Source organism: Oncorhynchus keta, chromosome 4 (genome assembly GCF_023373465.1).
Source record: "Oncorhynchus keta strain PuntledgeMale-10-30-2019 chromosome 4, Oket_V2, whole genome shotgun sequence".
In the NCBI taxonomy this organism is placed as follows: Eukaryota; Metazoa; Chordata; class Actinopteri; order Salmoniformes; family Salmonidae; genus Oncorhynchus; species Oncorhynchus keta.
The window spans coordinates 32,147,341-32,174,571 of NC_068424.1; the positions used below are offsets into that span (position 1 = coordinate 32,147,341).

At 42.8% G+C, this 27,231-nt stretch overlaps 1 protein-coding gene across 1 annotated transcript in view; it reads left to right on the forward strand.

Annotated features, from left to right (window-relative positions):
* The window catches only part of plxdc2b (plexin domain containing 2b), a 170,398-nt gene that overhangs the window by 66,689 nt on the left and 76,478 nt on the right, over positions 1 to 27,231 (forward strand). Inside the window, exon 2 of the mRNA XM_052506107.1 lies at positions 1,951 to 2,201. Coding sequence (XP_052362067.1) covers positions 1,951 to 2,201 — 251 coding nt within the window. The remainder of the gene's footprint in view (positions 1 to 1,950; positions 2,202 to 27,231) is intronic.

Below are 27,231 nucleotides of genomic sequence, written 5' to 3' on the forward strand. Positions count from 1 at the left end.
CTCACAGTATGGTCCCTCCCTCCTCCCCATGTCACTTGCTCACAGTATGGTCCCTCCCTCCTCCCCATGTCACTTGCTCACAGTATGGTCCCTCCCTCCTCCCTATGTCACTTGCTCACAGTATGGTCCCTCCCTCCTCCCTCCTCCCCATGTCACTTGCTCACAGTATGGTCCCTCCCTCCTCCCTTCTCCCCATGTCACTTGCTCACAGTATGGTCCCTCCCTCCTCCCTCCTCCCCATGTCACTTGCTCACAGTATGGTCCCTCCCTCCTCCCCATGTCACTTGCTCACAGTATGGTCCCTCCCTCCTCCCTCCTCCCCATGTCACTTGCTCACAGTATGGTCCCTCCCTCCTCCCTCCTCCCCATGTCACTTGCTCACAGTATGGTCCCTCCCTCCTCCCCATGTCACTTGCTCACAGTATGGTCCCTCCCTCCCTCCCCATGTCACTTGCTCACAGTATGGTCCCTCCCTCCTCCCCATGTCACTTGCTCACAGTATGGTCCCTCCCTCCTCCCTCCTCCCCATGTCACTTGCTCACAGTATGGTCCCTCCCTCCTCCCCATGTCACTTGCTCACAGTATGGTCCCTCCCTCCTCCCCATGTCACTTGCTCACAGTATGGTCCCTCCCTCCTCCCCATGTCACTTGCTCACAGTATGGTCCCTCCCTCCTCCCTCCTCCCCATGTCACTTGCTCACAGTATGGTCCCTCCCTCCTCCCTCCTCCCCATGTCACTTGCTCACAGTATGGTCCCTCCCTCCTCCCCATGTCACTTGCTCACAGTATGGTCCCTCCCTCCTCCCCATGTCACTTGCTCACAGTATGGTTCCTCCCCTGCCTGCTTGAGCAGAACCGCTCTCCCTCTTCTCACACTGTATCAGCTCCGGTTAATAAAGTAGCTAAAAAACACATTTTTCCACTGCTTTCCTCCCTCAGGTTGGATCGGACCGGGTCTGGATCCGAACAGGTTTATACAGAACCGGTCTAGTTGTCCTCGGGTCCGTTCGGAACGGGTCTCTCTATATTATTTGTATTTATTTATGCATTTTGGGCCTAGGTGGGAAAGCCCCAGGTCCATTTTAGGACGGGTCCAACTATTTGGGTCCGTGAGGCATGTGTGTGTGTGTGTGTGTGTGTGTGTGTGTGTGTGTGTGTGTGTGTGTGTGTGTGTGTGTGTGTGTGTGTGTGTGTGTGTGTGTGTGTGTGTGTGTGTGTGTGTGTGTGTGTGTGTGTGTGTGTGTGTCTGTGTCTGTGTCTGTGTCCTGTCCTCACTGTGACCTGATCAGAGTTTATCCTGGTCAGCTCACATGGCCAGGAAAAACTCTTGGCCCTAGGTAGGCTAGGTATGACTATGGGCCACTGGTATGTCTTAAATTTGCTGGGTCACTGCCTCAATGCTATTCTGCATGTGTTTCATCCAAAGTAGTATAATTTCTCCCTAAAGCAATGAAGAATAGTCCACTGAGACAGTGATTTATGAGAGTGGCAGAAGATTAATGACCAGACCAGAGTTTTGGCTCCACCACTGGAACACTGCCTTTTTGACCATAAAAATATTATTGTTCTATGTAATTATGCTGCTTGGATCCACTGATGTACAATATAGCCCGTTTTTCAAGTCAGTTTAACTACTTAAAATGGTCAGTAGTTGAGAATGTCTTGGCTTACAAATTATATTGAGGAGAGAACAGAATTATTGAGCTAATAAAGGAGTTATATTGTGATCACCTTTTACATTTTTGAGGAAAGGAAAATATTGGTATGATAAAAAAATGACTCATGACTTTTAAAATGGATCTATTTCTAAATCATAACATGTTTACATTATTGCTTTATTTCTCTTAGAATAAAGTGTACCTATGTCACTGCAACTAAAAACAGCCTAGTCCTCCTATACTGTACCGCTTTTACTCATCTCCCCTCTTCCTCTTTATCTGTGCTCCCCAGGGGTCTCCTACTCCTACCTGCAGGGGCAGCCGCTGGCTGAGGAGGACGTGGCAGTGGATGTGAAGTTGTACAGTCACCGGTGGAGGAGGTGGCTGTCCCCAGAACAACCACATAACATGGACAATAACAGGGCCAGCCAGGACCAGGATCAGCAGGACCAAGACCAGAGTCAAGACCAGCCTGAGGGGAACTTCCCAGGCCTGCTCTCAGCAGAGGACAGCCAGGACACTGACAACAGCTCCCAGATAGAGGTACAGTTACACCAACAGTGTTTCCCCTACCATTACTCAGCAGGATACAAAGGAGGGATCCACTTCTTACCTCTGTTGCCCACTGTAAAAACAAAAAATAGGGAAAAAAAGTTTGATATTTGCAGTGGTGTAAAAAGTACTCAATTGTCATACTTGAGTAAAAGTACAGATACCTTAATAGAAAATAACTCAAGTAAAAGTGAAAGACACTCAGTGAAATATTACTTGAGTAAAAGTTTCAAAGTACTTGTTTTAAAACATACTTGGGTATCAAAAGTAAATGGAATTGCTAAAATTAGGTATCAAATGTAAAAGGATAAACCATTTCAAATTCCTTATATTAAGAAAACCAGGCAGATTTTTTTTTTATACACTCAGACATAATTTACAAATGAAGCATTTGTGTTTAGTGAGCCCGTCAGATCAGAGGCAGTAGGGATGACCAGGGATGTTCTCTTAAAGTGTGTGAATTGGACCATTTTCTAGTCCTGCTAAGCATTCAAAATGTAACAAATACTTTTGGGTGTCAGGGAAAATTTATAAAAAGTTCAAGTACATTATTTTCTTTAGGAGTGTAGTGAAGAGTACAGATACCCCCCAAAAAACTACTTAAGTAGTACTTTAAAGTATTTTAAATTAAGTACTTTACACCACTGGATATTTGTAGCACCAAACCTGTTTACCATGAACTAGTGCGTGTTGGTAATTTTTTTCTGGGTAAGACCTATTATTGGATTCCTGGATTCCTGTCATTGTTGTTGAGCTCCTCATACTTTCCTTTGTTTGCTGAAGAGCGGAGGCTTACCAGAACTCTGTTACTTCAGGGGGCTTGGTGTTCCGCCTAAGGATAAACTATTTAGGGGAAACACTTGGGACTAGGGTCTCTCCTGGAAGAACCTAGCTAGCTTACAAAGAATAACAACAAAAAATATCTAGTTAACAGAAGAAAGGAAGACAAAATAAGGACAAAAGAAGGACAGAAGAAAAAGGAAAAGAAAGAGGACAACAAAGTGAAACAGTCAGCACTTCTATTGCAACTTCGTATTTCGTCGTCCTAACGTAGTCTACACTGCTATCTGCCCAGCAGCTAGCCAGCTAGCAAACGTCCACCGTCTACCGAATAGCAGCACTGTAGAAACTATTACACTCAACTGAACGACTTGATTAGTGTAGTGTTAGCTAGCTACATAGTTGTCTTTGCTGTCTTCGTATCCAAGATAATTGTGTAGTTTAGAGCGTGTAGTCTTAGAGTGATTATCTTAATTTACTGAGGTTAGCTAGCCAGCTATTTGTCGTCCTTAACGTAGGAGACACTGCTAGCTAGCCAACAGCTAGCCAACGTCTACTGAATAGAACTTCCGCACTCAACAACCCGGTCGCATTCCGCTTTGCTCCACAGGTAGTATCACATTTTCATTTCATTTCATTACAGCACAACGGTTTGATTTGTTTGATCGTAGCTAGCTACATAGCAATAAGATACATACAATAAGATTCTTGCTACGTAAGCTTAACTTTCTGAACATTCGAGACGTGTAGTCCACTTGTCATTCCAATCTCCTTGCATTAGCGTAGCCTCTTCTGTAGCCTGTCAACTATGTGTCTGTCTATCCCTGTTCTCTCCTCTCTGCACAGACCATACAAACGCTCCACACCGCGTGGCCGCGGCCACCCTAATCTGGTGGTCCCAGCGCGCACGACCCACGTGGAGTTCCAGGTCTCCGGTAGCCTCTGGAACTGCCGATCTGCGGCCAACAAGGCAGAGTTCATCTCAGCCTATGCCTCCCTCCAGTCCCTCGACTTCTTGGCACTGACGGAAACATGGATCACCACAGATAACACTGCTACTCCTACTGCTCTCTCTTCGTCCGCCCACGTGTTCTCGCACACCCCGAGAGCTTCTGGTCAGCGGGGTGGTGGCACCGGGATCCTCATCTCTCCCAAGTGGTCATTCTCTCTTTCTCCCCTTACCCATCTGTCTATCGCCTCCTTTGAATTTCATTTATCGCCCTCCAGGTCCCCTCGGAGAGTTCATCAATGAGCTTGATGCCTTGATAAGCTCCTTTCCTGAGGACGGCTCACCTCTCACAGTTCTGGGCGACTTTAACCTCCCCACGTCTACCTTTGACTCATTCCTCTCTGCCTCCTTCTTTCCACTCCTCTCCTCTTTTGACCTCACCCTCTCACCTTCCCCCCCTACTCACAAGGCAGGCAATACGCTCGACCTCATCTTTACTAGATGCTGTTCTTCCACTAACCTCATTGCAACTCCCTCCAAGTCTCCGACCACTACCTTGTATCCTTTTCCCTCTCGCTCTCATCCAACACTTCCCACACTGCCCCTACTCGGATGGTATCGCGCCGTCCCAACCTTCGCTCTCTCTCCCCCGCTACTCTCTCCTCTTCCATCCTATCATCTCTTCCCTCTGCTCAAACCTTCTCCAACCTATCTCCTGATTCTGCCTCCTCAACCCTCCTCTCCTCCCTTTCTGCATCCTTTGACTCTCTATGTTCCCTATCCTCCAGGCCGGCTCGGTCCTCCCTCCTGCTCCGTGGCTCGACGACTCATTGCGAGCTCACAGAACAGGGCTCCGGGCAGCCGAGCGGAAATGGAGGAAAACTCGCCTCCCTGCGGACCTGGCATCCTTTCACTCCCTCCTCTCTACATTTTCCTCCTCTGTCTCTGCTGCTAAAGCCACTTTCTACCACTCTAAATTCCAAGCATCTGCCTCTAACCCTAGGAAGCTCTTTGCCACCTTCTCCTCCCTCCTGAATCCTCCTCCTCCCCCCTCCTCCCTCTCTGCAGATGACTTCGTCAACCATTTTGAAAAGAAGGTCGACGACATCCGATCCTCGTTTGCTAAGTCAAACGACACTGCTGGTTCTGCTCACACTGCCCTACCCTGTGCTCTGACCTCTTTCTCCCCTCTCTCTCCAGATGAAATCTCGCGTCTTGTGACGGCCGGCCGCCCAACAACCTGCCCGCTTGACCCTATCCCCTCCTCTCTTCTCCAGACCATTTCCGGAGACCTTCTCCCTTACCTCACCTCGCTCATCAACTCATCCCTGACCGCTGAGTTGCACCCCTTCTGAAAAAACCTACACTCGATCCCTCCGATGTCATCAACTACAGACCAGTATCCCTTCTTTCTTTTCTCTCCAAAACTCTTGAACGTGCCGTCCTTGGCCAGCTCTCCCGCTATCTCTCTCAGAATGACCTTCTTGATCCAAATCAGTCAGGTTTCAAGACTAGTCATTCAACTGAGACTGCTCTTCTCTGTATCACGGAGGCACTCCGCACTGCTAAAGCTAACTCTCTCTCCTCTGCTCTCATCCTTCTAGACCTATCGGCTGCCTTCGATACTGTGAACCATCAGATCCTCCTCTCCACCCTCTCCGAGTTGGGCATCTCCGGCGCGGCCCACGCTTGGATTGCGTCCTACCTGACAGGTCGCTCCTACCAGGTGGCGTGGCGAAAGTCTCCTCACCACGCGCTCTCACCACTGGTGTCCCCCAGGGCTCTGTTCTAGGCCCTCTCCTATTCTCGCTATACACCAAGTCACTTGGCTCTGTCATAACCTCACATGGTCTCTCCTATCATTGCTATGCAGACGACACACAATTAATCTTCTCCTTTCCCCCTTCTGATGACCAGGTGGCGAATCGCATCTCTGCATGTCTGGCAGACATATCAGTGTGGATGACGGATCACCACCTCAAGCTGAACCTCGGCAAGACGGAGCTGCTCTTCCTCCCGGGGAAGGACTGCCCGTTCCATGATCTCGCCATCACGGTTGACAACTCCATTGTGTCCTCCTCCCAGAGCGCTAAGAACCTTGGCGTGATCCTGGACAACACCCTGTCGTTCTCAACTAACATCAAGGCGGTGGCCCGTTCCTGTAGGTTCATGCTCTACAACATCCGCAGAGTACGACCCTGCCTCACACAGGAAGCGGCGCAGGTCCTAATCCAGGCACTTGTCATCTCCCGTCTGGATTACTGCAACTCGCTGTTGGCTGGGCTCCCTGCCTGTGCCATTAAACCCCTACAACTCATCCAGAACGCCGCAGCCCGTCTGGTGTTCAACCTTCCCAAGTTCTCTCACGTCACCCCGCTCCTCCGCTCTCTCCACTGGCTTCCAGTTGAAGCTCGCATCCGCTACAAGACCATGGTGCTTGCCTACGGAGCTGTGAGGGGAACGGCACCTCAGTACCTCCAGGCTCTGATCAGGCCCTACACCCAAACAAGGGCACTGCGTTCATCCACCTCTGGCCTGCTCGCCTCCCTACCACTGAGGAAGTACAGTTCCCGCTCAGCCCAGTCAAAACTGTTCGCTGCTCTGGCCCCCCAATGGTGGAACAAACTCCCCCATGACGCCAGGACAGCGGAGTCAATCACCACCTTCCGGAGACACCTGAAACCCCACCTCTTTAAGGAATACCTAGGATAAGATAAAGTAATCCTTCTCACCCCCCTTAAAATATTTAGATGCACTATTGTAAAGTGGCTGTTCCACTGGATGTCATAAGGTGAATGCACCAATTTGTAAGTCGCTCTGGATAAGAGCGTCTGCTAAATGACTTAAATGTAAATGTAAATGTAACTTGGACCCACAGAGTGAACACCCCAGATAACCCTCTGAGACAGGGAGGGAGAATGTCTGGATTTACCTGTGAGGTCTCTATTAGAATATGAACAGAGCCTAAACTGCATTAGTTCCTCGATCCTCTTTAATCTACAACTACAGTAGTCCAACAAATATTCCTGGGCAACTCTCTGAGGAGAAAAGGCAGACAACCCGAGAACAGAGTGATTAGATGATAATGAAAAACAGGACGAGGGGACCTTTTGGTGGATGAATACTTAATATCAAATTATAGCTCAGCACACCCCTAGGTAGTCATTCATCATAACCTGCTGTGTGTGGACTGAGGGTGAGTCACCTTAAAGTACCCCAGAAAGAGACCAGAACAACAGGTTATTAAAACCTCTCTGGGATATGTGGGACGGTAGCGTCCCACTTGGCCAAAAGCCAAAGAAAATGCAGAGCGCCAAATTCAAATAAATTCCTATAAAAATCAAACTTTCATGAAATCACACATGTAAGATACTAAATTAAAGTTACACGTGTTGTGAATCCAGCCAACATGTCAGATTTCAAAAGGCTTTTCGGGGGAAGCAAACGATGCTATTATCTGAGGATAGCACCTCCATAAACAAAAGAGAGGAAACATTTCAACCCTGCAGGCGCAACACAAAACGCAGAAATAAAAATATAAATCATGCCTTTCCTTTGACGAGCTTCTTCTGTTGGCATTCCAATATGTCCCTAAACATCACAAATGGTCCTTTTGTTCGATTAATTCCGTCCATATATATTCAAAATGTCCATTTATTTGGAGCGTTTGATCCAGAAAAACACAGGTTCCAACTTGCGCAACATGACTACAAAATATCTCAAAAGTTACCTGTAAACTTTGCCAAAACATTTCAAACGACATTTGTAATACAAAAAAAGTAAATAATCGATAAAATTGAAGCCGGGATGATCTGTGTTCAATACAGGAGGAAAACAAACTGTAGCATGCTTTCTGGTCATGCGCCTCTATCAAACAGTACACATGAAGTAACCCTCGTTCAAGATGGCCGTACTTCTTCATTACACAAAGGAATAACCTCAACCAATTTCTAAAGACTGGTGACATCCAGTGGAAGAGGTAGTAACTGCATGTAAGTCCCTTAGAAATCTGTATTCCCAATGAAAATCCATTGAAAAGAGGGTGACCTCAAAAAAACAATCTGAATGGTTTGTCCTCGGGGTTTCGCCTGCTACATAACTTCTGTTATACTCACAGACATGATTCAAACAGTTTTAGAAACCTCAGAGTGTTTTCTATCCAAATCTACTAACAACATGCATATCTTATCTTCTGGGGATGAGTAGCAGGCAGTTGAATTTGGGCATGCTACATAATTATGTTTTTTCATATCTTTTTAAGTACATAATGCAGAAATGTGCTGTTTTCTCAGAGACACTGGTATGATGCTAGACGTAATGATTATGTGGTTGAAAAGTGGTTGTATTCCCCCTTAACTTTGACCTCCTTCTCGACAGTCACAAGGCAATAGACCAGCCGGAGATTAATTTCTGGCTCTTGGTCTGTGTGTCACTGTGTCCCTTTGTAAATGAAAGGTAAGGACCCAGGTCCCTTGTTATTGTGCCTACTAGCCGAGCTCACCGTTGCAGCCTAGCTCAGGCATTTAGTCATAACGATGGCGGCGGTGCGTCTGGTCCAGACTGATCGTTAAGTCTCTTTGTGACTTCATTCATCTCAGGTCTGCAGCCCGAGCGGCGCTCTGTGTGATAACAGAAGACATTTTGATCTTCACCTGAACACATACATACACACACATGCGGCCACCCAAACACACACACACACTCACACACACATACAAACACATGCATGCTAACTCACACATGCACAAACACACACACACACTCACACACACATACAAACACATGCATGCTAACTCACACATGCACAAACATACACACCATGTTCGCCCACACACACACCACCAGACACGTAACTTGCGGTTGGGACAGGGGGTCATTACCCCCTCAATATTAAAAACAGGTCAAGTTTATTCTGAAGAGCCAGGCAACTACTGTCTTTATGTGCCTTTTCACCACAGTGCTACTCAGTTCCTCATAATGATTGGATACCACTGCCGCTAAATACTAAATACGCTTTTGTTTGTGCCCGGTCCCCACTCCCCAGAGGCAGCCAGCCTATGGGCTGTAAGATGAACGGAGCAATGCGCAATTTCTTCTTTTCGCATGCACTATGCGCTCTCTCTTTCTCTTTCTCTCTGTGGTGTTTGCTGAGGAGAGGTAGCTTTTTTTCACAGCACCCCATGTGTAAATGTTTGGAATATTTTAAACGAGTGAAAGGTCATGAACATTTCATAATTGTATTGCTATGTTGTTATGTAACTAGCGTACTACTGGTGATGAGATATTGTGTAAAAATAGTTTCATACCAAATGCTAGTTTGGCTAGGCTAACGTTAGCCTACCTAGCACCAATGCTAGCACCGTATCTAGATATTTTCCTTTTCAACTACAGTTTCAGATGAGCAGCACTCATTGAGTCAGTGCCTAGTGAAAAAGTAGCTAGTGCCCTTAATGGAGGTGCACAACAACACCGAAGAGTAGAAAAGTGCAGGACAAAATATTTTTGGGCTGTTACAGAGGACTGTAAGTAAAGGAATGAATGGCTACATAGCTAGCTAACTACACTGTACATTTCATAATAGACTGGTACTATGTAATCAGGCAGCTAGCTATAACTGTACATATTGCCAGGTAAAAAAATAATTTAGCTAATAAAAGCACCATTGAATTCATGTTAATAAGCTAACCCCATCATTGTTAAGGTCAGCCATTTTTGTCATATGATAATGGCAGGGTTGAAAGACAGATAATGGAGAGAGTGAGAGAGCACACCACCCATGTTGAGGCAGGGAGAGGACGAACAGGTCATCAAGTGAGAATTTAAGTTAAAAAGCACTATCAGTTCAACTGATCATCTTTGCTGACTGCAGCCCAAGTACTATAACAAAACAGTTGTTGCCTACATTCTGATTTAATTTGGGTGTCATGGCAAGGGTTAGAGACAGTCAGTGGAGAGAGCAAGAGAGAGAACACCGCCCATGTTGAGGCAGAGAGAGGACGAACAGGTCATCAGGTGAGAATTTGGAATGTAGTAGTGAGGAAACAATGGTGAAGTCGGAAGTTTACATACACCTTAGCCAAATACATTTCAACCTAGTTTTTCACAATTCCTGACATTTAATCAGAGTAAAAATGCCCTGTTTTAGGTCAGTTAGGATCACCACTGCATTTTAAGAATGTGAAATGTCAGAATAATAATAGGGAGAATGATTTATTTCCGCTTTTATTTATTTCATCACATTCCCATTGGGTCAGAAGTTTACACACACTCAATTAGTATTTGGTAGCATTGCCCTTAAATTGTTTAACTTGGGTCAAACGTTTCGGGTAGTCTTCCACAAGCTTCCCACAATTTTGTCCCATTCCTCCTGACAGAGCTGGTGTAACTGAGTCAGGTTTGTAGGCCTCCTTGCTCGTACACGCTTTTTCAGTTCTGCCCACAAATTTTCTATAGGATTGAGGTCAGGGTTTTGTGGTGGCCACTCCAATACCTTGACTTTGCTGTGCAGAAGCCATTTTGCCACAACTTTGCAAGTTTGCTTGGGGTCAATGTCCATTTGAAAGACCCATTTGCGACCAAGCTTTAACTTCCTGACTGATGTCTTGAGATGTTTCATCAATATATCCACATAATTTTCCTATCTCATGATGCCACCTATTTTGTGAAGTGCACCAGTCCCTCCTGCAGCAAAGCACCCCCACAACATGATGCTGCCACCCCCATGCTTCATGGTTGGGATGGTGTTCTTCTGCTTGCAAGCCTCCCCCTTTTTCCTCCAAACATAACGATGGTCATTATGGCCAAACAGTTCTATTTTTGTTTCATCAGACCAGAGGACGTTTCTCCAAAAAGTACAATCTTTGTCCCCATGTGCAGCTGCAAACCGTAGTCTGGCTTTTTTATGACGGTTTTGGAGCAGTGGCTCCTTCCTTGCTGAGCGTCCTTTCAGGCTATATCGATACTCGTCGTTTTACTGTGGATATAGATACTTTTACACCTGTTTCCTCCAGCATCTTCACAAAATCCTTTGCTGTTGTTCTGGGATTGATTTGCACTTTTTGTACCAAAGTACGTTCATCTCTAGGAGACCTTCCTGAGCGGCATGACGGCTGTGTGGTTTCATGGTGTACTTGCGTACTATTGTTTGTACAGATGAACGTGGTACCTTCAGGCTTTTGGAAATTTCTCACAAGGATGAAACAGACTTGTGGAGGTCTACAATATTTTTTCTGAGGTCTTGGCTGATTTCTTTTATTATTATTATTTTTATTTTTTACCCAGTTTTCTCCCCAATGTTGTGGTATCCAAACTTTTGACCCACTGGAATTGTGATACAGTGAATTGTAAGTGAAATAATCTGTCTATAAACAATTGTTGGAAAAATAACTTGTGTCATGTACAAAGTAGATGTCGTAACTGAATATAGTTTGTTAAAACCTCGTTGGGCTGCAATCCCATTAACGGGATGATATGACAACAGCCAGTGAAAGTGCAGAGCGCCAAATTAAAAACAATAGAAATATCATAATTAATATTCCTCAACATACATGTGTATTTTATACCATTTTAAAGATAATATTGTTGTTAATCCCACCACAGTGTCTGATTTCAAATATGCTTTTCAGCGAAAGCACCACAAACGATTATGTTAGGTCACCACCAAGCCACAGAAAAAACACAGCCATTTTTCCAGCCAAAGATAGGAGTCACAAAAAGCACAAATAGAGATAAAATTCATCACTAACCTTTGATGATCTTCATCAGATGACACTCATCGGACTTCATGTTACACAATACATGTATGTTTTGTTTGATAAAGTTCATATTTATATAAAAAAATCTGAGTTTACATTGGCGCGTTACATTCACTAGTTCCAAAAACATCCAGTGATTTTGCATAGACAAATGTAGATGATAATACAGGTTATACACATGGAGTTATAGATATACCTCTCCGTAATGCAACAGCTGTGTCAGATTTCCCAAAAACTTTACGGAAAAAGCAAACCATGCAATAATCTGAGACGGCGCTCAGAACAATAGTCAAATTAGCCGCCATGTTGGAGTCAACAGAAACCAGAAATTACATGATAAATATTCCCTTACCTTTGATTATTTTAATCAGAATGCACTCCCAGGAATCCCAGGTCCACAATAAATGCTTGATTTGTTCGATAATGTCCGTTATTTATGTCCGAATTAGCTACTTTTGTTAGCGTGTTTGGTACACCTATCCAAACACTGGTGCTGGTCGACCATATCTTCGGACAAAAACTTCAAAAAGTTATATTACAGGTTGAAGAAACATTACAATCTAAGTACAGAATCAATCATTAGGATGTTTTTATCATAAATCTTCAATAAAGTTTCCAACCGGAGAATTCCTTTGTGTCTTGAGGAACGGAACGCAGTGTCGTGTCTTTGGCTATGCCGGATTAAGTGATATGACATGCTATTCTATAAAATAATTTCTCCGTCATTAATATTACCTGATTGAGCTAATCATGTAAATGTAATTAACTAGAGAGTCGGGCACCACAAAATAATATTTATAGAGCTGTTATCTTCCGAATAAACTCTTAAAGACCTAGTAATATTTTACATCAATAGCAGTCAACATTAGTCGTCATCTTAATTCAGTCTCATCTGAAAGTTGTAAATTCTTGGTTATCTGCACGAACCCTGGCTAACAAGTTGAACCAGCAATACAAAATTGGGTTTAATTATTTATTTACTAAATACCTAACTAATCACACAGAATTACACATACACATTATTAAATCATAACTTGATTACAAATGACGTCATAAAGGAAAACATCCCTAGCGGGCGGAACAGATATGACAGCTTGTTACACAAAAGAAAAGGGGCTAGGTGAAAGTGAAAGAGCGGGAAGACTGAGAAACAAAGGGTGAAGCTGTGCTACCGTAAATACAGTATCTTATGCATTCAAAATTACCGCCCATTTGGAAAAGGAAAATGCAATAAATATTTACTCTGAGCTGCGCTTCGGTAGGTTGGTGGTAGATGGAAGGCCGTGTTGCCCAACTGAGTCCTTTGTCCCTTGAAGAATGTCTCTGCTGGTAAATTGAATACGTTGTCGTAACGTCGTTGTGTGGTAGTACGGGATACTCTGTCTGTTCCTTCCTAACCCTCGTTTGCAGCGGCTGTTGCCAACTCACTTCTCTAGTGAATAAGAGTTCAAAGTTCATACCATTCGCAACCAAAGCTCACGCTGATGTTGGCTTCGTTCTGTAGTTATTATCTGAACCATTCTGACATCGGATCGTCGTCCTCACGTCCTCGGAACAGATAGTTACATTGTCGTCAAGGGCTTATATAGGAAGGGAGAGGAGAGCGTGTTTGAAAAGTTTTATAGCCCATGTCCCTTCACAGGGGCGGGCCACTGATTTGAGCAGAGCCCTATCTTATGAAAACCCACATCTCACATTTTAGAAGCTAAAATCACATTTCACCCCATCACAAATAATTTCATATTCAAACATTTAAATTGAACAACAATTCCATGTGAATCCGATAACTCTGATGTGTAGACTTTCCACTGTAGAGTTTATGTAATCTGATCATTGATGAGAATGTCTCAGATGACAACCGAACTGACATCATATTCATTAAGTACCAACGCATATTTTCCATTGGTCGGATTACCAGAATATAGTTAATTTCCCCCCACCTTCTGATGTTCCCAGAATCTCTATGTTAACCAAGGGTTTTGAAAATGTAACATCAGTAGGGTAGAGAGAGGAAAAGGGGGGAAAGTGGTATTTATGACTGTCATAAACCAACGTCATGACAGCAGGAAGATATCATGTGGTATGCGTGTGACCGGGAAATGGCTGACTGCCAGTAGTCTGACTCATTCCCCTCTTATTCAGTCCCACAACACAGTAGAAGCATTCAAATTTCTATAGATGGTTGACATCTAGTGGAATCTTCATTCATAGCCCAATGGGATTTCAATAGGAATGGGTTGAGAATATACCAACCTCCTGTTTGGATTTCTTCTCAGGTTCTTGCCTGCCATATGAGTTCTGTTATACTCACATACATCATTCAAACAGTTTTAGAAACTTCAGAGTGTTTTCTATCCAATACCAATAATCATGTGCATAAATTAGCAACTGAGACTGAGGAGCAGGCTGTTTACTATGGGCACCTTTCATCCAAGCTACTCAATAGTGCCCCTGCAGCCATGAGAAGTTAATTAACAAGAGATTTGTGGAGTGGTTGAAAAACAAGTTTTAATGACTTTGACCTAAGTGTTTGTAAACTTCCAACTTCAACAGAAAGTGTGGTCCTAAAACATGCCTTGTAGATGTATTATTGTTTAAGTTTAGTCATATTTTGCCAATAGAATGACCCTTCGATTTTGGCAATAGAAAGTAAGACCATGTTTGTTGTCATCATTTTCGTAACATAGTTTCTTTGCCCCCCTCCTTATAAAATGTGTCAGCCAGACAGTCACTCACAAAGTATACCACCAATCGCTGTCCATGGTGCTGAAATTGCAACATGTGTATGCGGCTGCATCTCTTGAATCAAGGAAAGGATTTCTATGGACCCAGGGCATAGCTTTTCTTCAGCTTATGGATAAATGTTTACTGGTAGGCCTATTTGGTCGTAATTTTCTCCGGTTAAGCCTAACATTTCACGAAGCTATACACGGTGTCTCATTGCTGGCATTTTTAGACTACTGGCTGGTAGCAATAATGTAATTAGTTTTTTAGTAATTACAGTTGGAAATTCAAATATTGCAGAATGTCAAATACATTTTCGATACAACAGAATACTAGCCAGCTACCAATAGATGTTTTAGAATATACAGCTGTCTTCGTTGCCCTGTATTCATTCCCTGTATTCACTCATCACAATATTGGTTTTGAACGTTATTTTTGGACTGATGCATTCTACTCAATAAATCATCAATGAGTGCTGATGAAGATTTAATCAAAAGTGCATTACAGTGGCTTGGAAATACAATGACATTCAAAATTAAGCAAGTAATTATTAGGAAAACCTTTTGTCATCATTTTGATGTCACCAGATTTACTTTTAGATGCAGTATAAAGTTAGCTAGCTAGCTAAGATTGAGTGGAGGCCAACGGATTTTAGCTAGCTAATGTTAGCAATGCTAGCTATCGTAGACAAACTAATGACAACATTGCCTTCTGTCTAAAGTCAATTTGACCACATGATAATGCCGGCAAAGTTATTTGCTACTAAATATTTGCCTACTTCATCATATTTTCAGGCACTATAGTGTAATTTAGATGAAACAGTAGTTAGCCTAGTTCCAGAATGACTGGGCTTATCACCCCATTAGGGCACCACTACGGCACTGTTGGTAGCGGGTTGCTTGAGACCATTCATAACAATGACATGACCGAGTGACGGAGGTGCAACCTATGAATAGGCTACCTGAACCTGCACGACATTAGCCGTCCTCGCGCTGACATCTCCCAGCTTGGATAGAAAGTTGTTGATACTAGTGATGGTTTCATAATGTGGTGTACTATCTATAGCTATATACTGTCTTTAGCTGCGATTTAGGTGCTATTTATAGACTTATACATTAAATCAGGCCTAAATTATATTAGATACAACTTGAGAGACTTTTTGTGTGAAAATGTTTTCACCACGGCCTGTAGGTCCAGGTTGCGGACCCGACTGTTTCCTATACTGAGTATTTTTGCCAAACCAGACAGTCTTTCCTGAGACATTGTGCATTTTATGTCCATTGTGCTGCACACAATTTAAACTTAGTCTTGAATGATGCATACCAAGATATACTGTACCAGAGATATGGGACTGTTGATATTGCAACCACACAACTCAAATGCCGCATCACCAGTATGAACGAAAATCGCAAACCACTTTTTTTTGTTCAAGCCCTCAACGACTGTTGTCTGCTAAATATGATAATCTACTTGCATCTGACAATTTATTGGCTGTCCAGTATCCAGACGACCAGTCCCCAGAGCTTCCTATACAGTTCATCTCTTTCCATAATGTGTTGAAGCCGGCAATTAAGGAGAATGAGAGGCTCAATTAAAGGTGTTGCAGAACTGCTGTATTTGAAGCACGTCTCGTTTCTGCCCAGTTTCCCTGATGTTGCTAAGGCAATCTGTCACATTCTGACCGTAGTTCCTTTGTTATGTCTTTGTTTTAGTTTGGTCAGGGCGTGAGTTGGGGTGGGTAGTCTATGTTCCCTTTTCTATGTTGTGTTTATGTGTTCGGCCTGGTATGGTTCTCAATCAGAGGCAGGTGTCGTTCGTTGTCTCTGATTGAGAATCACACTTAGGTAGCCTTTTCCCACCTGTGTTTTGTGGGTGATTATTTTCTATTCAGTGTTTTTTCATTCACCGTACAGGACTGTTCGTTTGTCGTTTTTGTTGTTTTGTTCAGTGTTCAGTTATTTTCTAAAAAATATGGACACTTACTACGCTGCGCATTGGTCCTCCTCTCCTCATTCCAACGACGATCGTTACACAATCGAGCTGTTTTTACCATACATGTAACTGTCGCTTCAGTGGAGAGATCAGTTTCTACACTAGAAAGTTCAGAAAGAACTACCTAAGAAGCATTAGGCTCTTGGTCTGATATGAGCTTTTGAACACCTGAGTAAGCACCACTCATTGTACTGGTGCTGCCGTAGCCTTGACCATGCCTGATATCCCCCTTATACTTTCAATCAGTTAAATGTTTTATTTATCAAGACCTGGGGCACTTTTTCAGTCACATTCCTGAAGTGACATGCCTGAAGAAAAAAACACTTAGATTCCTAGTACATATGGAGTAAAAAAAAAATGAATTAATTACTTTTTGGAGGCTTAAAATGATTTATTACATAAAAAATAATAGACATCGATGACAGGCGCATGGGCCCCCAAAGCTCGTGGGGCCTCCCCACCTTACGCGGGCTTCGGGGGTGTCTGGTACACCAGTGGTTGTCCTGTTTATCATATGATGCAAAACACATCAGGCGGGGTGATTTCTGTATTTTGAAAGTTACATATCTTGAAAACCTGATTGCTGACAAGCAAAACATTTTGGGACTAAAGGTCATCTCAGTTAAACCACAATTTCTTTCAGGTGTGGTACAAAGTGTGGGGATGAACTAACATTAAACCCATTGGGTGCAATGCAATCAGGATTTGATATTGATTGTGTGACCAATTCCTCGTTCATTGTGACGAATAGCAAACTGCTGAACCAGTCAGTACATGTTGTCCTTAATCATGGCTTGGGAGTTGGGAAAGCTTGGCAGCCATATGTTTGTTGTGGTGTTGTGTTGAGGGGTGATATTGCTGGAGCATTGTGAATGTGGTGCGGGATGTTTGTCCCAATGATGCCATGTTAAATTCCACATGGCTTTATCAAAGACTAGGGCACCTCCATCAGTACTAAGCAGCAGCATGTCAACAAACAGACACAAGTCTCAGTATTAATCTGTGCTTAATTTGTGAATTGGGAGGTGCCGGAACAAAAAGTGAGTGTGAGAGGGGAGGGGGGGGAATCTGGGGAGCTCTGATAATAAAGCATTGCATGCATATCATCACATTTGTGTCGTGGCATAGAGCAGAAGAGTCACTTACAGAAGTTGCACAAATGGGGCCTTTTTATAAACCCATTTCATAGAATTCTATGTCATTTTCCATGACGTAAGACATTGGCATAATCTTTTTTAATGCCTTGTTCAAAACAACTGGGAACTCTGGGGAAAAAATTAGCTCCGACTGTTTTGAATCCAACTCGGAATTCCAAGTGGGGAACTCTGGCCTCTTTCGAGAGCTCCGACTTTCGAACCTGAAGATCACTGACGTCACGATTCGACCTTGTTCTTTCCCCCAGAGTTCCCAGTTGTCTTGAAAGCACCATAATACCGCACAAATAATTGAAATGACAGGCTACTTTGACACCAGACAAACTGAGAATCTGAGATCAAATGAAAACGACCTTGTCTTGAATCCCATCAATAGTCTAGGGCCCTAGGTGTGGGGAGACACATATATACTACAATATGAGGAGTAAATTATAGTCCTCAAATTAACAATGATGCATAGCTCACTAGCTGGTGATGGCCTATGTGCCTGTGCCAAAAGCCTGTCTCACTATTGTTTTATTTTGTTAATCAATATTTGGAAGTTGATCAAATATTTCGTTAACCTACAGCTGGCAGATTAGAGTCTTTTCAGCAGGAGCCATTTGCTTTCCACCCTGTGTTTTCCCGCGATTGTAGGCTGTTTAAAAAATTGTGGAAGGCCAGTTTTTTTCTGCGAGCTGTTTGCTCACTGACATATTTTCTGCGCGTTCCCGACTGTAGGCTATGCCTAGTTATTTGGCTACACTCCACAGCTAGGCTATTTTAAAATCAAGCTATTTATCCTTTGTGGCAAAAAATGTTTGGCGTTCTCATGGTGTATTAGGCTCTTCTGAATGATGTCATTACTCTCTGAACAGAGAGCAGTTCTTCTATAACTTTGGTAAGTGTATTTCAATTCATTAGGCGTGCGGCAGCATCCCCAGAACCCTATGATTCTATAAGGAAATAAATGACGACGTGCAATGCTAGAGATATGAGAGTTGCAGGCTCATGTCTATCGGAGGGAGGGGGGGGGGGGGGCAGGAGGATTAACGAAGAGGCAACTCGAGTGAACTTTGATCACATTCAAATTTTTACATTGCAAAAAGTGAACATTATTTTTCATTCCAAGAGAGGTATCGGATCTGGCCAAATACGTTCTGGAACCAAACAGTCCAAACGGACCTGGCTCCAATTAAACACTGAATGTAATACAATTTACTGGATGTTGGATTATGTCTTAGTGCTACACCCCTTTACTTTATTTCAACATATAAACTTATTCCCCGAGTTTCCCCGAGATTCATTTAGCAACTGCCACTCCAAAAAATACGATTACAAATATAGAATAATAATTATATGGATGGTTAAACGTTTTCAGTGACAGAATCGCTCTCTAAACTCTAAATTCCCTCAGGCAGACCAGTGCTGGGCAGAAGGAAGGAGGAAAGGTATCAGCAGCCTCTTATTAGTCTGGGGATGTGAATATAAAAAGACTAGCCTTTGTCCTGAAGACATTGATGCATATTGGAAGGGGGAGGTGGGGCAAAGGGATGACGGTGGTGCAGGCAGCTTGGCAAGGGAAATGACGGGGCATTGGTGCTAATAGCCACCGCCGACACACACAACGCAATAGCAATTTAGAGGCGTTCCACTTGGCCTCGGAGACACAATTCTACACATTTTGCCATAGGGCAGAGAGAATGTTACCATTTTAAAAGGAATTCCCTGCAAATCTATATACAGTGGGGAGAACAAGTATTTGATACACTGCCGATTTTGCAGGTTTTCCTACTTACAAAGCATGTAGAGGTCTGTAATTTTTTAAATCATAGGTACACTTCAACTGTGAGAGACGGAATCTAAAACAAAAATCCAGAAAATCACATGGTATGATTTTTAAGTAATTCATTTTATTGCATGACATAAGTATTTGATCACCTACCAACCAGTAAGAATTCCGGCTCTCACAGACCTGTTAGTTTTTCTTTAAGAAGCCCTCCTTTTCTCCACTCATTACCTGTATTAACTGCACCTGTTTGAACTCTGTATAAAAGACATCTGTCCACACACTCAATCAAACAGACTCCAACCTCTCCACAATGGCCAAGACCAGAGAGCTGTGTAAGGACATCAGGGATATTATTGTAGACCTGCACAAGGCTGGGATGGGCTACAGGACAATAGGCAAGCAACTTGGTGAGAAGGCAACAACTGTTGGCGCAATTATTAGAAAATGGAAGAAGTTCAAGATGACGGTCAATCACCCCCTCGGTCTGGGGCTCCATGCAAGATCTCACCTCATGGGGCATCAATGATCATGAGGAAGGTGAGGGATCAGCCCAGAACTACACGGCAGGACCTGGTCAATGACCTGAAGACAGCTGGGACCACAGTCTCAAAGAAAACCATTAGTAACACACTACGCCGTCATGGATTAAAATCCTGCAGCGCACGCAAGGTCCCTCTGCTCAAGCAAGCGCATGTCCAGGCCCGTCTGATGTTTGCCAATGACCATCTGGATGATCCAGAGGAGGAATGGGAGAAGGTAATGTGGTCTGATGAGACAAAAGTAGAGCTTTTTAGTCTAAACTCCACTCGCTGTGTTTGGAGGAAGAAGAAGGATGAGTACAACCTCAAGAACACCATCCTAACCGCGAAGCATGGAGGTGGAAACATCATTCTTTGGGGATGCTTTTCTGCAAAGGGGACAGGACGACTGCACCGTATTGAGGGGAGGATGGATGGGGCCATGTATCACAAGATCTTGTCCAACAACCTCCTTCCCTCAGTAAGAGCATTGAAGATGGGTCGTGGCTGGGTCTTCCAGCATGACAACAACCCGAAACACACAGCCAGGGCAACTAAGGAGTGGCTCCGTAAGAAGCATCTCAAGGTCCTAGAGTGGCCTAGCCAGACCTGAACCCAATAGAAAATCTTTGGAGGGAGCTGAAAGTCCGTATTACCCAGCGACAGCCCCGAAACCTGAAGGATCTGGAGAAGGTCTGTTTGGAGGAGTGGGTCAAAATCCCTTCTGCAGTGTGTGCAAACCTGGTCAAGAACTACAGGAAACGTATGATCTCTGTAATTGCAAACAAAGGTTTCTGTACCAAATATTAAGTTCTGCTTTTCTGATGTATCAAATACTTCTGTCATGCAATAAAATGCAAATGAATTACTTATTAATTACTTAATATCATACAATGTGATTTTCTGGATTTTTGTTTTAGATTCCTTCTTTCACAGTTGAAGTGTACCTATGATAAAATTTACAAATCGGAGGGGTATCAAATACTTGTTCTCCCCACTGTATATATATTTTAGCTTTGGAGATAATTTCCAGCAATTATTCTACACATTTTGCCATGGGGCTGAGAGAAAATGTGCGGTTTTAAAGCTAATTTCCTGAAATTTTACAAATTTTTCCATGGCTTATGTCGTGTTCTTTTGCCGTCTGAGTGACTCAAATATTATAACAAAATCCCTGGTTGCCCCACGCTATGGCATTTTAGGGTCTCCCTGACTGTGTGGTTTTTTATTTAGGTGATTGTTAGTTTTTAAAGATATTTTTATATCTGGTTTTAGTCGCTTTAAGTTTAAACTGAAAACGTTTCACCATCCCTACAATTGTTTTTATCATCTGGAGAGGCGGCAACGACACAAGGCAAACACTGACAGTATAGAACTAGAATTAGAAAGCATCATTTTTGGATGAAGACAGGAGTGCTTGCTTTGGCTGTCCAAAGTATTTTATGAAAGTGGAAAAAGTTTATACGTTTAAATAAACTAAAGGAGACGGGGCACTAAGACATAATCCAACATCGAGTAAGTGGTATTATATTTATACTGAGACTAGTCCGTGTGTCTGTTTGTTGACATGCTGCTGCTTACTACTGATGAGATGTGGAATTTAACATGGTGTCATCACGACATTCATCCCGCACCACATTCACCTCATTAACAACTCTACAGCAATATCAACAGTCAACACAACACCACAACAAAATAACTGAGAATGTATTTCAGGATTATTTGTGAACTACTTATTCCATTTAATTATTTATTTATAAATCTTTTTTGAATTTTGAAGTATAACTTATTTCAATGGAATGCTGTCTTGCATACAGTCGGTTGTGTCACTGAAATTAAGTGTTAAGTGTTAAGTGTTAAGTTCATCTCTAGCATTCTTCTTTGTTGTGCACCCAAACTTCCTGATGAGCAAGGTTGAGGGTCAATCAAATTGACAACATCTATGCATTCGCTTTTGTTCAACGGAGAAGAATATATTAACGAGAGTAAGCTTTCTTGGTTTTTGTTGATGCTTATATTCAAATGCAGTGGGGTTTAAGAAAAATAAATCTTACAAGAGGGGTTTGAATGTTTAAAGATGCTACCAAATGTAAACTGTCATTGATTTTTAGACGATGCAAAATGGTTAGCCTACAAATAATTACACTAACTCTTCCACCGCTGCTGAAAAAAATCCTAAGAGAAACACTGACTGTTATGTAATGTCTTACTGGCATAAAACCCAGGTCGAACTATTGAAGCTATACAGCCTCCTACCTGTCATGTTGCCTAGTCTGAATTGACTGTATGTGATGTGTACGTTGGCCAAATAAATCAAGGATTGTAAATCTGCTCACTGAAGTGTTCATGTTTTTACCAAGGTTTTACCTAGACTCTTTTATGTTGGCTGCTGGGGGAATTGCTGCTATTTGATTTGCCTCTACACCTGCATTGTTTGCTGTTTGGGGTTTTAGGCTGGGTTTCTGTACAGCACTTTGAGATATCAGCTGATGTAAGAATAACTTTGATTTGATGTCTGTCCAGCCAGGGTCATATTAATTCATGCACATCATAGCAACAAATTTGGGGGGGAAAACAAGCATTTCTTTTTGGAGGAATTCATTTAGGGGGCCCTCCCCATTTTTGCTTGCTTTCTGAACACGACCCTGGTCTGTGCTGTCTGTCTGATTGCTCAGGAGTATCCCAGGGGAGCGATGCATTATTACATTCTTCATTTCTGTTTAGTTGGGAGCAGAGAGAGCGGGAAAATAATTGACTCAGCTCTGAACATTTCAATTGCTTCATTTGATTTCCATCAAATATTCAGTTGCAGAACAATGCTTTAGTAGGACCCTTTCACAGTACCTTTATTAAAAGATTACCTGGGAGAGATGCTTTTCTAAATGTATATATATCTTACTTCACTATATGACATTACCAGGAAATAGCTTCAATTGTGCTGATTTGTGCCAGTACAACCAGATAGTTGACTGCAGTGCTCGGCACTGTTATTGCTCTCCAAACTGAACTTTTGATCTCAGCCGGTGTGGTCTGCCTTGATCTTAGCCTGCCTCTCTCACTGTCCCACCTGGAGGGTGTCTCTCTGCCAGGGCTGAGGCTGAGATTAACATCATACTGTGTGTACTCTACTGTACTCTACTGTGGTTTCTAGCCTAGCAGTGATAGCACATTTTTGCTATCAGCCTCCAATACAGCTCTCGTCTCAAGCACTGGAAGCCTATATCTTGAGAGGAGGCAGGTTGCCAATATCTTTTTAGTTGTATTGTTTGGGACAGTCTCATGAAGTTCAGACAGGAACAAGTCTATGTGTCAGCCTAAAAGCTGCTAGCTGAGAAGGCTCCTAACCACATGTTTATCTGGTGCACAGAGAGACCTGCAACCACAGAACACTAGAACTCTTCAATAACAACACACCTCTGTATGTGTGTGGGTGTAGACCCAAGGTTAGGTAAATTTGATGGGGGTAGGGGCCACAAAAAATGTAAACTCATCAGGGGCCGTAGTGGCTCGTGGGTCTGTGTACCTGCATCCATACCCAGACATGCAGTTAGAGCCGGCCCTAGCCTTTTGGGGGCCCTAAGCAATACCATTATTTTTTATTGTGGCCCTCCTTTTGACAAAGAAGAGACCATTTCAGTTTTCGATTTAATTTCCTGCAATTCTACACATTTTGCCATGGGGCATAGAGAAAATATTGTAGTTTTAAAGCATGTTTGCTGCAATTCTACACATTTGGCCATGGGGTGGGGAGAAGATTTAGCAATTGTATAACTCATTTCATGAAATTCTACTAATTTTGCCATAGGGTGGAGACAAATATTTGCAGTTTTTAAATATGAAATCTGATTATCAATTTGGGCACCCCGGTCGGTAATTCAACCATGATTACTACAGGTTTAGATAGCTGGTCGCTAGAATAACTTACTAATCAAAATTTGACTGACATGGCCGCCAGTTGCCCATGCCTGGTGTAGACCATAGACCATAAAGGCTGCTTTCAAGAGAACACCTCCTTGTCACATTCTCTTGAGCTATAAAGCTATAAAACAGTAAAATTGTCCTCCCATCTAGGGGTTGTGCCAGGGGGCAATGAAATTCAAATTGCAAATCTCACTCCAAGCTTTCTTCAACAGTTGGCATTTTACAGGCTCAAGTATGCCTTCGGTTGCAACAGCTTGAGTTCATTGTTAAAACAAGAAAACAAAAGTTTCAAAACGCAAGCGTGACTTTTCTATCCATGTGTTTCACGATTTCATGTTTACTGTTGTGCTATTTTGTTACTCCTGTTTGCGTCGCACCTGGATGACGTGTTCAAAGCACCAATACTGGTTTGTTAGTGAGCAGGTGCAGCACACCTCAGCTCCATGCAATGCAATGCTGTTGGATTTCACCACTAATGCTGCTCCAATGGGCAGGGGATGATGCAGAGTGATAAATAATGGATATAATGGATCAGAGACATTGTCAGCCGACGCGAGAGTGAGCGACACACACGAATATTGCTTTCTTTGTAAAGCGCTGAAGTGTGCGTGTTAGTGTGTGTAGGTTTTTTTGTGCGTATGTGCGTGCCAGTGTGCATACCTACGTGTGTGTGAATGTGTGTGTGCATTGTAGGAGGGATAGAGGGACGCATAGAGTAGGGAGAGAGCCATTAAAAGGTATGAGATGACAGATGTTTGTTTTTCTACTGTATTGTTTGTACTCAGTAACACTGATGTGATTGATGCTCCAGTGTGACAGTATGCCTATTTACCCAATTAAACCAGCAAACTCTCTCTCTTTCTCTCTCTGTAGTCTGAGCTAAGTGGTTAAACCCACAGGTAGATGTCGGGCCTGGAAATAGTTTTCTAACCTCTTATGTTTGTTTACAGGAAGTGCTAGGAACAATCTCATTGAACCACAATACATCTGTTTGGCAGAATCTCTTAAGAGATGACAGAGACATTTTGAAATGAAAAACATTGGCATAAAGATACTCAGGCGTCACCGTAACGCAATGTTGATGCAGTAGCTTGAATAAATGACTCATACATGAAATTGAAAAGTGAAATTGGAAATGGTTTGGTTCACGGAATGCCACTCATACAGCAAACTGTATGTGGGTTTATTATTTGTCTGTTTAATGGCATTCACGGGGGGAAACTAGTATGACAACAGCCAGCTGGCCCCCTCTCACCTCCAAGGAGTTCCTCCCCGCCTTCCTGCTCTTCCTCCTCTCCAAAGACGGGCGGAAATAGCCAACACATCCTGTGCTGATTAGTAGGAAACATATCAAGGGTCTAGCGGTTCTCGTTTTTCTTTGTTTTATAACCCCCAAAACTAATCTGCTGAGTAAGCCTGACTGGCTGCTACAGCGTGCTTGTTTTCTTAACAAGCTTTGTCTGCACCCGCGGCTCCCAAATGCGAGAAGAAAAAAAACGCCTTTGGTAATGTGTGTTTTAAGGTCGACCAATTAATACAAAGCAATATCCCATCTGCTGTGCCTAGCTTCAATTAAGAGGTTTATTATGTATTAATCCCACCAGGGCTACGTATACCCAGAACACGCTCTATTCTATTCTACACTCTGAGGTTATACAGTATCTGACATTTTTGTCAAAAATGAGTGGGTTCTATCTGCAATCCAATCACAAACCTAAGCAATTATGGACGGACCAATCAGAACACGTTTTTGCCATCTCCCTCTAAGTATCATCTAGACTAGTCTAGCCAGGAAAAAGTGGCACGCAAGCAAAAAAACACTGTCAGAAATCTTCAAGTAAGGGACGTTGTCACATCGTTGATCTGTGATGACAGTAATTCGTCTGATGACCATAATACATTTATTTATGTATTTGATGATGTGTTCGGACTCTATCCTGGGAAATATAAAATCTGAAAATGATTTATGTATTCAGATATTTATTCAAATTTGCGCCGATATAACCTTTACAGTCCCAATGTCACGACTCTAGTATTACAGCATGGGACGTGTTGAGGCCCACACATCTTCCACATTACTGTCCCCCAAGGGGAATAATATGATGTGTTTATTCTTAATATGAGTTGTTATGTTTGTTTAATCCATGTAGTGTTTGTCTCGCAGCTCTTTGACTAGCCCAACACGCACGCGCACACACAAACAGGTACACACACACACACACACAGAATCAAAAACACAAGCACACACACGTGAGAGAGAACATGCACGCACACATGTACACAAAATTCATGCGTGCACTCACACACACCGCAATGTTCAGATTATCAGAGGAAGCACAAAGCACAGCGTGTCCTACTCATCAGTCTGATAGAGGTCAGTTGAAAGCCTCCTCTCCCTCCCCAAGCAAGTAAACAATTGAGAAACTTCCAAAGCTGCTGAATAGTATCGGTTTTCAACCCACAATAACAAAGTGGAGATTGAGCACATTTGCAGACTAAGACGTTATCTTTGTTTGGCATGATGCCTGCTGACTTGTCATTTGGGGAGAGCGGTATCTTTGTAAATAACATTTCACCTGTCTCTAGTACAAAGAATCTACTTAAGTCCCAAATGGCACCCTATTCCCTAGATATTGCACTACTGTTGAGCGGGGCCCATAGGGAATATGGAACTATTTGGGACTTATCCCATCTGTTTCCCAACTTGGCTTTGTTGAATTGGCCTTACTGAAATGCCATGCAAGCTTTTTAGTTATTAGATAGAACTATTGTTTTGTAACTGAATGTTTTTTTCTATCTTATACTGTATATATAGTCCTTTCGGAAAGTACTCAGACCACTTCACTTTTTCCACATTTTGTTCTGTTCCACCTTATTCTAAAATTAATTAAATAGTTTTTTCCCCTCATCAATTCTTTATTTATTTCACCTTTATTTAAAACCTCTTGAAGCTAGGGGGCACTAATTTTATGTTTGGAAAAATAACGTTCCCAAAGTAAACGGCCTATTTCTCAGGACCAGATGCTAGAATATGCATATAATTGACAGATTAGGATAGAAAACACTCTAAAGTTTCCAAAACTGTAAAAACATTGTCTGTGAGTATAACAGAACTGATTTTGCAGGCGAAACCCCTGTGTTTCTATGCATCCCTATTGCCCATTGAAAGGGATATCAACCAGATTCCCTTTTCTATGGCTTCCCTAAGGTCAACAGCCTTTAGACATAGTTTCAGGCTTTTATTTTGAATAATGAGCGTGAACGACCACATTGCGTAAGTGGACAGGCGGCCATTGTTACTCCCGGTCCTAGTGAAAAGCCAACTGTCCCGGTTGATATATTATCGAATAGATATTTGAAAAACACCTTGAGGATTGATTATTTAAAAAACATTTGACATTTTTCTGCGTACATTATGGATATAATTTGGAATTTGTGTCTGGGTTGTCATGACCGCT